At 56.9% G+C, this 12,754-nt stretch overlaps 4 protein-coding genes across 5 annotated transcripts; 1 reads left to right on the top strand and 3 right to left on the bottom strand.

Moving 5' to 3' along the window:
- Window positions 1-37: 37 nt before the first annotated feature.
- Window positions 38-3,775, bottom strand: SDRG_11153 (hypothetical protein; the record flags this gene model as incomplete). Its single annotated transcript, XM_008617181.1, has 15 exons — window positions 3,752-3,775; window positions 3,600-3,698; window positions 3,177-3,392; window positions 3,012-3,137; window positions 2,823-2,966; window positions 2,618-2,779; window positions 2,455-2,556; window positions 2,298-2,408; window positions 2,117-2,254; window positions 1,961-2,065; window positions 1,816-1,914; window positions 1,672-1,767; window positions 1,377-1,625; window positions 87-1,334; window positions 38-49 (listed from the first exon to the last, which is right to left on the bottom strand). Exons 2-15 carry the CDS (start codon window positions 3,654-3,656, stop codon window positions 38-40), a joined length of 2,865 nt encoding a protein of 954 aa, XP_008615403.1. The 5' UTR covers window positions 3,657-3,698; window positions 3,752-3,775.
- Window positions 3,776-4,961: 1,186 nt separating this feature from the next.
- Window positions 4,962-7,220, bottom strand: SDRG_11154 (hypothetical protein; the record flags this gene model as incomplete). The annotated part of the gene is made up of 3 exons (XM_008617182.1): window positions 4,962-5,111; window positions 5,144-5,156; window positions 5,185-7,220. 3 exons carry the CDS (start codon window positions 7,218-7,220, stop codon window positions 4,962-4,964), a joined length of 2,199 nt encoding a protein of 732 aa, XP_008615404.1.
- A 988-nt stretch (window positions 7,221-8,208) lies between these two features.
- SDRG_11155 (hypothetical protein) lies at window positions 8,209-10,621 on the top strand. Its single transcript, XM_008617183.1, has 13 exons — window positions 8,209-8,697; window positions 8,741-8,803; window positions 8,851-8,919; window positions 8,965-9,021; window positions 9,062-9,188; window positions 9,246-9,345; window positions 9,387-9,516; window positions 9,566-9,712; window positions 9,760-9,918; window positions 9,967-10,095; window positions 10,138-10,242; window positions 10,295-10,420; window positions 10,469-10,621. The coding sequence occupies exons 1-13, from the start codon at window positions 8,215-8,217 to the stop codon at window positions 10,550-10,552; spliced, it is 1,779 nt and encodes a 592-aa protein (XP_008615405.1). The 5' UTR covers window positions 8,209-8,214; the 3' UTR covers window positions 10,553-10,621.
- Window positions 10,544-12,545, bottom strand: SDRG_11156 (the record flags this gene model as incomplete). 2 transcript variants are annotated; one of them, XM_008617185.1, is made up of 7 exons in its annotated part: window positions 12,350-12,505; window positions 12,111-12,284; window positions 11,977-12,067; window positions 11,671-11,929; window positions 11,011-11,627; window positions 10,908-10,963; window positions 10,593-10,865 (listed from the first exon to the last, which is right to left on the bottom strand). In XM_008617185.1, the coding sequence occupies exons 1-7, from the start codon at window positions 12,503-12,505 to the stop codon at window positions 10,593-10,595; spliced, it is 1,626 nt and encodes a 541-aa protein (XP_008615407.1). The 2 variants fall into 2 exon arrangements, with proteins under 2 accessions (XP_008615406.1, XP_008615407.1); XM_008617184.1 differs by having other exon boundaries at window positions 10,544-10,865; window positions 12,111-12,545.
- Window positions 12,546-12,754: the final 209 nt, after the last annotated feature.

The raw sequence follows: 12,754 nt of genomic DNA on the forward strand, positions 1-12,754 counted from the left end.
TGCTTGATCCACGCTGCGCGGTTCGTGGTTGCCTCTACTAAAGCGTCGACTTGGTCTCTCGAGAGGCCCAGCTTCGTCTTGGGCACGCGCTCGGTAAAGATGCGGTGGAGCGCCATCTTGCCGTCGTTATCGACAACGTGTGTGAAGTGCTCGACGTCTTTCTCACTCAGGTTCATCGTGATCTCCAAGCGGAGAATGCACCGCGCGTAGCTGATCAGTGCTTGTGTTCTCGCCTTCTCCAGGCCGCTCGTCACCGTCTGGTTCATCATGGCCAGAAGCACGTTGAGGAGGATGACGACGACGATGGCCGAGTGCGCCATCATGAGGATCGCGAGCCCCGTGTACATGGTGGATGCGTAGCTGTCGCTGCCGTCACCGTAGGCCTGTAGCGCGTCGAGAGGGACTTGGCCAAACGTGACAAAGTACGTCGACATGAACGACTGACCGAGAGAGCTGAACGCGGCGTCGGGCTCGAGCACAAAGAGCTGGTAGAAGATGAGCGTCAAGCCAATTTGGAAAATGCCAAAAATGAGGAAAAAATTCCAAACGTCCCCAAAGAGGCGCGCCATCATCGGGAGAAGGTAGCTGGCCGACGAGACGACCTCCAAGAACTGCAACGAGAGGACCCAGAGCACCAAATTGAGGATGGCGCCGACGCCGACCTGCACGATGTCGGCCGTAGGAATCCAGTTGAGTTTCATGGGCACGAAGAGGCCGAGGATGAGACCGTAGTTGACCAGTTGCACGACGTTGATGGTCGCCGAAAAGTACTGACGTCGGTCGCCGTGCATCTCTTGGACCTCGTTGATGATAAAGTACGAGGCCGTCAACCCCAGGAGTACGTGGTTGAACGTCGCATACCAGGATCCCATCGCAAGCGCGTCCGCAGCGCGCAGCAACGGGACAGCTGTCACAACCGTGCCAAAAATCACTAGCAGCGCCAGGTGCAGGCGCAGACGAGACGGCCAAAAACGATAATACTCGAATCGAGCAAAGTACGTCCGTGGCCGGAGACCCTGCGCGGCTACGTAGCCAACCGCCGTGAAACAAAGCGTCGTGAGGCTGATGCCGTAGCTTGTCGATGACGGCGGCGCGTCACCAAAGAGAATGGACGAGATCGTCATCGTCACCAGTAGTAAGAGGTGCATGAGGAGGCGCTCGACATACATGCGCCGGCCAAAGAGCTCCCACTTGATCTCGAGAAGCCGACGGAACACAGCATGCTCCAAACAAAGTTTTTGAGCCGCAAACGTCTCGTCCGCGTCCTTGAGATTCAGATTGAGGATCGTGTAGAGCGGACTCTCCTTGGCGTTGGTGCCGTAGACCACGCGTAGCTACCGAATCTCAATGGCGTTCGAAATAAAGACAATGTGTACATTGAAAAACGAAATGTCGTGGCGGTTCATGGAGACACAGTCGTTGAGATACGTCTGGACAAGCGCCGCGCTGCACGAAATGGCTTTGAGAAACGTATTCTTGGTAAAGGCGTCGTTGACCCTCAGCGTGACCATGCGCACTGCCCGTCGATGCAGAAATGCTTTCGAGTCATTGCGCACTGCCCCCTCTCGTGTGAAGAGGACCCAGACCTCGATGCCATAGACGAATCTCCCACTACGGAAAAAGACCTACGATCATCGTTCGTGACCTTCCAACTCGTTAGGAGACGAATACCTCTCCCGCTGGCAAGTCGTCGAGGTGCTCCATCAATAGCTCAATTAGCTCTAGCTTGCCCTGCTCGGCCGCAAACATGAGTGGCGACCGATCGTTCTACCCAAGATTGTCGATCAATTTCCGAGACAATGCAATGGGAAATACCTTGTCACAAAGTTCGGCATCGGCGCCCTTTGTGAGGAGGCACTTGACGTGGTCCATCGAGCCGTTCTTGACTGCGATAAGGAGTGCCGTCTCGCCGTTCTACGTGGCAAACTCAATTGAATGGCATTTGCTCAAAAGGTGATACATCGTTGCGCGCGTCCATGTCGACGTCGTCGGTCTCGAGTAGCTTTTCCACAATCGAAAGGGGCGAGGCTTTTCGAACCGCGACGTGCAGTGGGGTTTCTTTGGCCTAAAGGGAAGAGGAATATAGTTGAATGACTATGAAATTTACTTTGCGTACCCCGATGCAGCGTTCAGCCTCGGTGACGTTGGCGAGACGCACGAGGTAGTACGCTGGGTAACGATGCTCGAGCTCCCAGCTGTCCAAAGCGAGATTCTCGCTCGCGGTAGCACCTTTGCGCATCTTGCAAATCCGTGCCTAACACAACCTGTATATCGTCGGCGTACTCGTATCGAATTACCGCAAAGTAGGCGTCGTAAACGCAGTGTGGCGCGCCAGCGGCAAGGAGAATGCGCACACCGTCCTCAAAGTCGTGCACGAGGGCCAGCTGCAGGGCGTTCAAGTACGGCTCCTACAGCCATATTCGTTAACAGGGAGCTACATACGTTGTAGCGTACATCGTGCGTCCCCATACTCAAGTCGAGCTTGGGCTGTTGCACAAGCAGCTGCAGCATACGGACATTGGCTTTGATACAAATGTGATGCAGCGCCGTGTAGCCCTACCCACAATGCGTCCCAGACGCGAGAAAGCGTCCATAGCGTTACCGAGCTATCGCGAACGTTGATTGCGTCCTCGTCAACGGGGACCTGGAGAGCGGTCGCGAGGTCCGTCCAATTACCATCGGCCGCCAGTTGGGCAAAATGCACCGTGCGGGACCGGCCGGCCTCCATGCACGCGCCGGAGCAGGTCCGCGGTGGTGCGCCCCCGCGTGGAAGCGTAGCCTACGATTCTCGTCAACAAACGTTATAGCTATTGTGGTGGTACTCTGGGTGCAAAGCAGAGTGGTAGCGTCGACTGACGCGACAAGGCGTCGAGCGCCTTGACAAGCGGGGCGTTGGACGCGCCGTCAATATTGGCCGTGCACACAATGTCCTTCTCCAAGAGGTAATCCAACGTACTCTTCCCATACTATTCTGCTCGTCAGCTAGTCTGTCAAGTCACGACTCCACGTACCTTGTCTTGCAACTTGAGGACATCGATCGAACAGTGTGGCAAGAGGTGGTTGAGGACTTGGTCGGTTTGCAAAACGTCGATGGCATCGACTGCGTACATCAAGACACTGCGTCCATCCTTAAGGTACTATTTTAGAAGACAATATGGTCAAGGCATAGACGCTACCTTGTCGGTGGCCGAAATGGCCCGTTCAATCTTCATGCGGCGCGTCACGTCTTTGGCGGCACTGGCGCTCATCTCGGCCAGCCACGCATCGATGGCTGCCACGTTGTTGCATCGGGCGATGCAGTGCACTGGGAATTCTGACCGAAACGCAGCTTCTTTCGCGAGAACATCGGCGACGTCAATATCGGTCGTGAGCTCGGCCGCCGTTTTTCCGCTCTAGTATATTTACTTAGTCGTTTTCGTCTTGCACTTGTACACCTTATTCGTAGCTTGAATATCGATGTTTGAGACAAACAGCCGCTGTAAATAGGCGAGCGTTGTTCGCCCCAAGCCTTGATACAATGTCCTGATGATCGTATGCAGCACCGTCTCGCCATCCTAGCATTTACTGGCTCGTCTTCATGGCATGTGAGAGGCACGTACTTTGTTGACGGCATTCACATCAGCACCCGCCCGCAAGAGGAGCACCAAGGCGCGCATGTGGCGTCTTCGACTCGCGGAATGGAGTGGTGTATTGCCGTACTACTTGCATGATTGCATGGTGACGAGAGAGGCGTGAGAGGGGTTGAGAGGACATTGTCACGCGAATTAGCCGACACCTGACGCTGCAAAAGCCACGGAAGCATGGTGTGGGCGTTGCTTCCAGCTGCATAATGCAGCAACGAGTTGCCTTGGAACATATCGACCGTGTACCTCTACGGTTGGACGTTCCAAAGTGCTGTCTTGGGTACGAACGTACCGTCGACCCAAAGGTTGTGATGAGCGCTGGGTTGTGCGCCGTGAGCATCTCGACAAAACTTAATCGATCGCGCTTCGTCGCCATCATGAGCGGGTGCAAGATGTACTAGAACCCAATAGTGTCTTGTGCAAGCCGTCGATGTACTATCAACCTCTGGCATCGAAGCGAGTTCGGGCCGCGCCAAGATACGTTGGGCGACGTCCTTGTGCCCGTATTCCACGGCGGTCGAGAGCACGTCCAAATCCTACCATGAAGAATCGATTAGGATAGCTCGAGCGGTTCGTGTGTACCACGTATTCTTCCGTCAAATCTTCTTCCGAGATCTCTGGTCGCTCGAGGCGGGCAAGCACGGCTCGTGTCTTGCCTTCGTGGAGCAGCTCCGCCATCGACTTGTTGACGTCGTTGGCATCGAGAAGCACCTGCGCCTCGTCGTCGACGATCGGTTCTGGCTCGCACGAGGTGGGGACGACCATAGCGCTGTGGCGCAAACCAGCGACGGAGATCGTTCGCGTCGACGCCTTGCGCAGCATCGCGAGTTTTCCCGTTTAATGGGCAAGGAGTCGAAACGGACTGTTCAAAGGAAGCGGCTCAGCGAAACCAACGGCTGATGGACAGAGCCTCGCCTTCTAGCTTCCGATCTCCGCTGAGCAACCCGCCACGCCTTACCCGAGGTGCAGCGGTACTGCACGCCTCGCGTCCTTCTGCCCCCGAGCGAAGCAGCCATGTGAAAACCGTTTTGCGGTGGTGTCACGCGAGATCCGGCTGCGCTCCAGCTTCTCTGGCTCGTCGTAGGTCATCTTACTTAAGGCAAACGCTGCTTTGTCAAGCACCGGTAGTTGACATGGGTAGCTTTTGGTTATGGAAACGGTATCGTATATGTGGGTCAATTGAATTAAGCAAGTCTCATGTCCTTGATGTTGGTGTAGAGTAGACACGTTAAACGAACGACAGAATTACGCGCTCGGCTCGTCAACGACTTGGTGGTACGCGTACTCGATCCACGGCATGAGCGCTTCGAGGTCTTCTTTCTCGACGGTCGCGCCGCATCAGATGCGGAGGCCCGGCGGTGCGTCCTTGTACGAGCCAATGTCCACAGCGACGTCGTTGGCCTCGAGGATCGCCTGGAGCTGCTTGAGCTGCGCTTTGGACGCCTTGGGCAGCTGGAGACACACGGACGTCTTGGAGCGCAAGAGCGACTAGGGCAAATGACGATAGTGACTACTAGTACCGTATTGTGTTTTCTACCAAGTAACCTTGGTGTATCGTCACCGCAGCGGCTTGAGCGAGAGCGCGATCAAGTCTCCAAGGCCGTAGCTGCGCGCTGAGATGCGCTCGGCCAGCGGCGCTATCGAGTCTTTCGTCTCATTGAGCTTGTAGCCATAGACTGCAAAGACATCGCGGGCCAGCAGCGCGTTGATCCAGAGCTTTGGCACGTCCTCAATGGTCAAGAGGACGTCGTCGGCGAGGAGCACAAAGCCCAGCAGCCACACGAGCGAGTGCGACGCGTGGACGACGCCGTCGATGATGACGTGATCGGTCAGCGGTGCGACGAGCCCGGAGGTTATCATTTGGTTCCGCCGCACGTGACGCTCGAAGATCGTCGCTTCTGTCGCTTTGGCACTGAACATGAAGACGCGGTTTGCGTCAAAGGCAGCTTTGAAACTACTCTTGAGGAAGATGAAGGAAATGTGCTGAGTTGCCGGTCCAGATATTGACGACAGACCGACGATGGAGCTGCTGTCAGAGACAACGTTGGTTCTGCGGCGGCGCGTGCACCAAGCATGGACGGACAAGAGTAGGACGTACGCAGCGGCAATCGCGAGTGCCAGAAGATACCAGACGAGTTGAGCGGCCATGACATCCCACGAGGTCTCGTAGTTCTCATGGTACGCCCACATGTCCATGCCGCCGTTGGCCACAAGGGTGTTGAGGAGGTAGTTGTGGTAGAGCCAGGCGGACGCCGCCTCGGCTTGCAGAGGCCACGCGGCGATGATTGCATCGCAGAACGTGTAGCAGCCAAAGTAGATGGTCAAAAGGAGAGCAACGTGAAGGCGGAGGCCCAGAAGACTCGCGAGCAGCTGGAAGAGAGCGAGATAAAGGACTTGGAGGTCTGAGCGCACGACAGCCTCCAAGACAAGCTCGCTGTAGCCCCATGACTGACGCGCCGTGCACTTGACCATGCAGTACTCAAAGAGGTGCCACCAGTCGGTCGTGACGCAGATCGCGAGAAGCAGTAAGCTCCGAATCATAATCTCGGCCTGGATGCCAGGGTAGACGTCGGGAACCCACAAAATGTGCTGGGTGCGGTAGATGTTGAGCGACGCGATGACCCCAACGACCGTATCGGTGGTGAGGATGAGGCTGATGCCCATATCGACGATATAGCGAACCCAGGCCCACGAATCGACTGAGTAGACAACATTAACCCACTGAATAGTGCTCAGATAGGATATCGGGTTGGCTGGGAGCTGCCACACAAAGTAGCTGTACCGGCCTTGGGTGCGCGGCGAGTACCGGTATGTGCCCGTGCTACCCGAGATCGTCACAGGCTCACCAGTTGCAATGATCACGGCCTCCCACGCCCCCGACCGGCTCGCGGGGTTGAGCAGCCGCACATAGTCGAATGGGTAGTGAACGTATGGAAACTCCGTGCCGACCATGACGTCGTACGTGGCCACCTGCGACGAGGTGAGCGCGCCGTCTTGCCAACTCACGGCCGACAAGTCCATCGTTGAGATGGTCGCGGTGCCGCACGCCACGCGCCATTGCTTCACAGGGCGCTCGAGCATCATCGTTTGGAGGAAGATGGATGTGAGCCGCGTGAACTGGCGGTCCAGAACATGAATTTTGAAGGCGGTCGTATCACCAAGTGTGCGGCCCTGGTAGCTGCAGTCGACGAGCACCCAGTCGGTCGTGAGGTTGATCGAATGCCAGCTCTGATGATCGAGAAGGAGCGGGAGTACCTTGGCGACGTACGTTGGCGTGTAAATGTGGTCACTGCTCAATGGCTCGAGACATCCATCGCGGTTGAAGCCGAGGGTCGAGTGGTTGCTTGGATCGGCTGCGTCCAAGTAGAGAAGACTCGCAGATCCTTGTGGCGGTAGCGTCGTCGTTGCGTTCATTGGTAGCGGAGCGTTTGTGACGCGCGCCTGGACAAACGTGAGCATGTACGACTGCGAGTAGCGGTTGCTCGGGTTGAACATCTCCTCCGACGCTCCCTTGATGCTGTCTTTGGTCGCAAACGACCCCGTGACATCAATGAACAAGATGTAAAAGATGGCAGCAAACGCCGCGAGCCGGCTCATCGAAGTGTAGATCGACAGCACCGCACCGTGCATTCTAGGTGTTGAAAAAGCGCTTTCCGTTTTGTCAGTAACGCTCAGCTATTGGTTCCAGCGGCCTTTGCACTTCAATGCTACGCCTCCGACACCGAGCTATGTAGCGCCCGCTGATTCTACGTGTCGTGCAGAGCGACAGGCCGAGAAAATATTGATTTCTGCACATGACACGACGCGCTGGCAAGGCTAAAGCAGCGCCAGAAGGAGAATCCTACGAGTTTGTCGACGTGGGACTGGACAATCAAAACGCAAAAACAGTGAGCGACTACAAAAGACATTGATTTCGTGCAAATTGGTCCAAGCGAGACGGATTCTATCGACGGATAAAACAATGTAGTTACGCCTCGATCGCGCCAAATTTGCGCTTCTTGGTAAGTGGTAGTGCAGCGAGTCTCCATGCCTCGAGGTTGGTCAGCACGCTTGGTGCGACTGCTTGACCAAATAGCCCAAAGCAGGCAACGCGGTAGCTCCTCATGCATAAACTCGACACCGCAGCGATCGGAACGGACCTCCGAATGGGCTTTGGGCTCGACCAGTTGGCGCGGCAGCGCACCACGCGAGTGCAATAGCACCTCGTACACCGCGGTTCTCAGCACATCGTCGATATTTGGTAGCGTCGCAAGCCATGAGCGGGTCCATGCGATCGCGCCGGCCGGCACCAAGTCGTGCAGCAGCGTCGCTCGGGACGATGGTCACGGGGTATTTCGCCTGGACAGCGGCTACCTGGTGAACGCGCCGCAGTTGATGGCACAAGCCCGCCAAACCCTTGTACGTATACTGACAATATGAGTCTTCTTTCCGCTTGTGCAATGCTGCAACAAGATGTCGTCAACCGCTCGCGAATGACGTGGCAACGCCATTCGCCGGCGGGTAAAGTTGCGTGCGCGCAGCCACGTTGCCTTTTTATCCGGACGTTTCCGGATCGCGTGTGACCCTTCGTGAGTGTTATTCTTGTGCCACGATGAACCCGAAGGCGCATGCGATCTCGGGGCTCATGCAGCAGCTCAAGTCGGGCGAGATCTCGAAAGCAGAGCTCTTCCAGCAGCTCTCCAAGCTGCAGCCATCGACGCCCGAGGTGCCCGCCGAGGCGCCGCCCCGCCAGACGCTGCAGGTGCTCGAGCCCGACCGCGCCGGCGTCTCGCACGACCAAGCCAAGATCATCAGCGTGCACCAGCTGCTCGCGAGCCGCCTCGCCGCCGAGCGCAGCCCCGTTGTTCTTGATGCGCCCAAGTCGATCGACTCGATTGGCCGGTCGTTCTACGTGCCAGCGACGTACCAAGAGTCGTCCTCGGGCGCCAGCAGCCTCAGCGACGATGCAAACCCGGCCTGCAACGAAGCGTACGAAGCGACGTCGCCGCAGCGCTATGTACAGTACCTCGACGAAGACTCGTTCCATGTGCGTGTCTCTCGCTGGAAGCAGCAAAAAGAGAGTCTCAAGGAGCGGGTACCCTATAACTACCTTGCTGCTTGGAGCTCACATTGCGTAGCTCAAGCAGGAGCAGCTCGAGTCCGAGCTAGTCGAATGCACGTTCTCGCCTGCCATCAATTCAGTACATCGACCTCTCTTCCTGGTCAATACCACATGTGGCCATTTTAGAAATCGAAAAAAGTGGCCTCGCGCCTCCGGAGCCGGAGCACCGACACGGTCTCGGACCGCCTGTACAAGGTACGTCAACGCTAGGGACTAAATTGCTATGTACTATGTGTACAGGATGTCGTTAACTATAAACTCCGGGACGAGCTTGCCGTGCGCGCAAGAGAACAAGAGGTACGTGAGAAGCTGGCATATTGTACTATCGCACTTGTAGGACGAGGACCGGCAGCGCGAGTGCACGTTCCGACCGCACGTGACCAAGAGCGCGTACTCGTCGATCGCGCGCTCCAAGTACAAGGAGAAGGCCTACAAGAAGTTTGCGCCCGACGTGCCCACACTGGGTACGTCGTTTGTATCCAAATACAGCCATTGGATAGTTCATGTGGATACATGGATAGAGATGGAGCAGTGTACGTTTAGCCCCAAGATCAACGCAATTCCAAAAGACATGGTCTCGGCCCAGCTCTACACGCAACAAAATATCTTTGACCGGCTCAGGTACATAGCGTCTCGATCAGACGACACTCCATGGTTTCTAGTCGTCCGCTGACGGGCTATGACGGAGTCGACGAACATCCCTCGATGCTCGGTGGTAGCTCCAGCGGCGGCTCGCTTCTCTCCGAGTCGGTGCACAGCCAAGACGACATTCGTATCAACCGTGGCCACCACGTACGACACACTCGCATTCGACCAAATGGTATATAGCGCGGCCGAGTAGGCGGGCCAGGGCAAGCCGCGACCGAACTCGGCCGGCTCGGCGCGCACCGACGACAGCGCTGAAGTTGCGGCGCGCCAGCGGCGGTTCGAAGCCTTTGTGCACCGCCAAGAGGCCAAGCAGCGCGAGCGCCACGCCAAGTTGGAGTCGGTACGCAGTGGGTTTGCCGAGTCGCAGAAAGGACAAGTTGTCCACAGGCGCGGCACCGGACCGAGTTTGACTTCAAGCCCGAAATCAACAAAAAATCGATCGAGATCATGCAGCAAGGACGGAAAGGCGACTTTATCGAGCGCGTCGCCAAGTACGCACTCCGCAAAGAACACGACAAGCTCAAGAAGAAAAGTATCAAGCTCCAGGTCCACCATCTTCTCCAACTCTCTCTCAAACTATACTTCATGGTACAGGACCCCCAGTGTACATTCCGCCCGCAAATCAACGAAGCCAGCATGAGACGCGCGGGGCGGTCGGTCACGGAGCTCAGCCGCGGCGATCTGCTCAAACGAGAAACCTCCCAGCGCCTCATGAAGCTCAAGGTACCTTCTAGCACCATGAACACTATGGTCAAGGCCATCTAGATGGAGCAAGGCGAGATGGCGCAGCTCACGTTTCGGCCGCAGGTCAACGACCACCGCGGCGAAGGCAAGCTCAAGGTGCTCTCGAGCCCCGAGACGTACGTCCAAGTACGTCCACATGGCTGCATTCGAGCATTTGCGTATCTCAGATCTGATACAGCGCCTCCAAGAACAGACGCTCAAGCTCTACGAGAAGCAGCGCAAAGCGCTCCAGCAGCAAGAGATCCAGGAATTTCGCGAATGCACGTTCAAACCCCGCACAAAGGAAGTCCCAGGGTACATTTCGGTACGTTTCTCTCTTCTCCAATCGGTCTCTATACCGGTTCTTCCCTAGCGCATTGCCAAGAGCATGGAGATTGCCAAGGCCATGCAAAACAAGAACGCCAAGCCCCGAGTGGCGCGGCCCGAATGGAAATAACGGCTTCTCGTCCTTGTCGTAGTGTAACTACTAGAGTCGTCTACTCGTCCTCGTCTTCTTCGTCCATGAGCAGCGTGTCGAGAAGCGATGACGACGACGCGTCGCCGAGCGAGTGCCGCTTCTCCAACATCGGCGACAGCGATTTGCGCGTGAGCCGGCAGCCGTTGGCGACGTCCATGATCGCCAGCAGCACGCCAAAGGCCACCGTGAGGCTCGCAAACCCCAAAAAAACATACACCACCTCCGGAATGTACTTGCCGGACGCATTGTACACGGATGCGACAAGCAGCGGCACGACCGCGAGGCCCATGTTCTACACCATCTGTGAGGAGGGGTAGGGTAGGGGTAGGGGGACCGAAAACGAGGTCATCGCGCCAAAGGCCGTGCCCACAAAGCGCGGCTCGACGACGTCTACGCTCGCCAACTGTGAGATGCAAGATAGTACTCAGAGAACATACATGGTACGCAGGGCCACATGGACGAGGAGAAGAAGCAGGCGCCGACGCCGATAAGCACGAGCGGCCAGACGACCGGTATCTCGGGCATAAAACCAATGATGGCGTGGGCCACGACAAGCGCCATCTCGGCGCCAAGAGCCAGGAACGGACGCAAGCCGATCGCGTCGATGAGGCTGCCGCAGAGCGGCGCAAGAAACGCAATGATGAGCGGCGCGATGCTCATGGTCGACGCCGCGGTCTCGGCCGCCGCGCTCTTCTTGGCGCAGTACATGGCCGTGAACTGGCCGTTGCGCCACGCGCTGTCGTCACAGTTGATACCTTCGTCTTGGATGTACGGCGGCTCTTTGCTGCAGCGGTACTGGTCGGCCGCTGTCTCGATCGAGCAGTTGGCCGAGAGCTGTGGCAGCGGCCATGCAAACGGCGGCACCGGCGGACACGACGGTGCGATCGCGTCGCAGTAGAGCTCGTAGGCGCCGAGGCCGCAGCGCTGGCAGTCGGGTGACGTTGGAGTCTTGAAGTACTCGCGCTCCATGAAGAGCGAGCTTGCTACGTTGTTGAAGGGGCCAATGCACGAGTAGAAAACCACATATTTGACCGCAATGACCCAGAATGACCAGCTAACGGATAGCAAGATGAGACATGTTGTTTGAGGTTGCGTACCTGAAGCGGCGAATGTCGCTCAAGCGGGGCGGCGCCGCGTCGACGTCGTCGAGCTTGGCAACGAGCGACCCGTGGACGGCCTCGGCACGCCGGTCGATGTGGGCGAGGAGGACGTTGCAGAGGAGTGATGCGACGCAGAGAACAACGCCGACCCAGAGCGCGGCCGAGACGCTGTACTCGTCGGCGATGACCGGGCTGAGCTTGTCGTTGAGGACTGTGCCCATGCGCGCAATGCACGTGTTGACACCGAACGCAAACGCTGGAGACGGGTGTCATACTCTCCAAATACAAGATGCAATGACGCACCGAGCTCGGTGCTGTCAAACCATTGTGTCATAAAGGTGCTTTGGGCCACCCACATGGTCTCGCCGCCGAGGCCAAAGATGACGCGGCCCGCCTACGCTCCTGTGCATAAGACGAATCGTAGCATACGCAGCTACGAGGATGACGTAAAAGTTCTTGAAGGTGCAGCCTAGCGCGACGACAACTTGGCCGAGGAGCACGATGGTCGAGAGGCCGAGCGTCATGGCACGCACGCCATACTTGTCGACGAGGAGGCCGCCAAAGAAGGGCAAGATGACATTGGGCACCGAGTAGAGACTGTACGAGAGGTTCTGGCGAGGATGATGTAAGGCCATAGCATGCAATCGATCGTCGAGGAAGATGGCAAAAAGGATACAAAGAGCACCTCGTACTGGGCCTTGGGAATCGCATGGAAGCGCTGCTGCAGCTGGCTCTTGAGCGCGCCCGGGTTGTCGTAGCAGTACGTGCTGCCAAAGACGAGGAGGCTCAGCAGCAGGAGCACGTGGCGCTTGAGCTTCCGCGGGCGGCCCATTCGGAGATTGCGATCTTGCACCGCACTTTTTCTTCGTCGTCTTTTTGGCCAATGGCATCGACAAAGTGTTTGGATTGGTCGCATTATTGCACGAATCCGCCAATCGGTTTGCGTGCTCGAAGAACAAGGCTCTTCACACTATTTAAATGCAATCGAGCGTGATACGCGATTTTATAGTGTGTAGAAATGTCGTTTCGACCGCCATCCCGCCATCTTCAGTCCCTTCAATGTCACAATGTGAGCATGTTA

The sequence above is a fragment of the Saprolegnia diclina genome (genome assembly GCF_000281045.1).
Source record: "Saprolegnia diclina VS20 unplaced genomic scaffold supercont1.39, whole genome shotgun sequence".
Lineage (NCBI taxonomy): Eukaryota > Oomycota > Saprolegniomycetes > Saprolegniales > Saprolegniaceae > Saprolegnia > Saprolegnia diclina.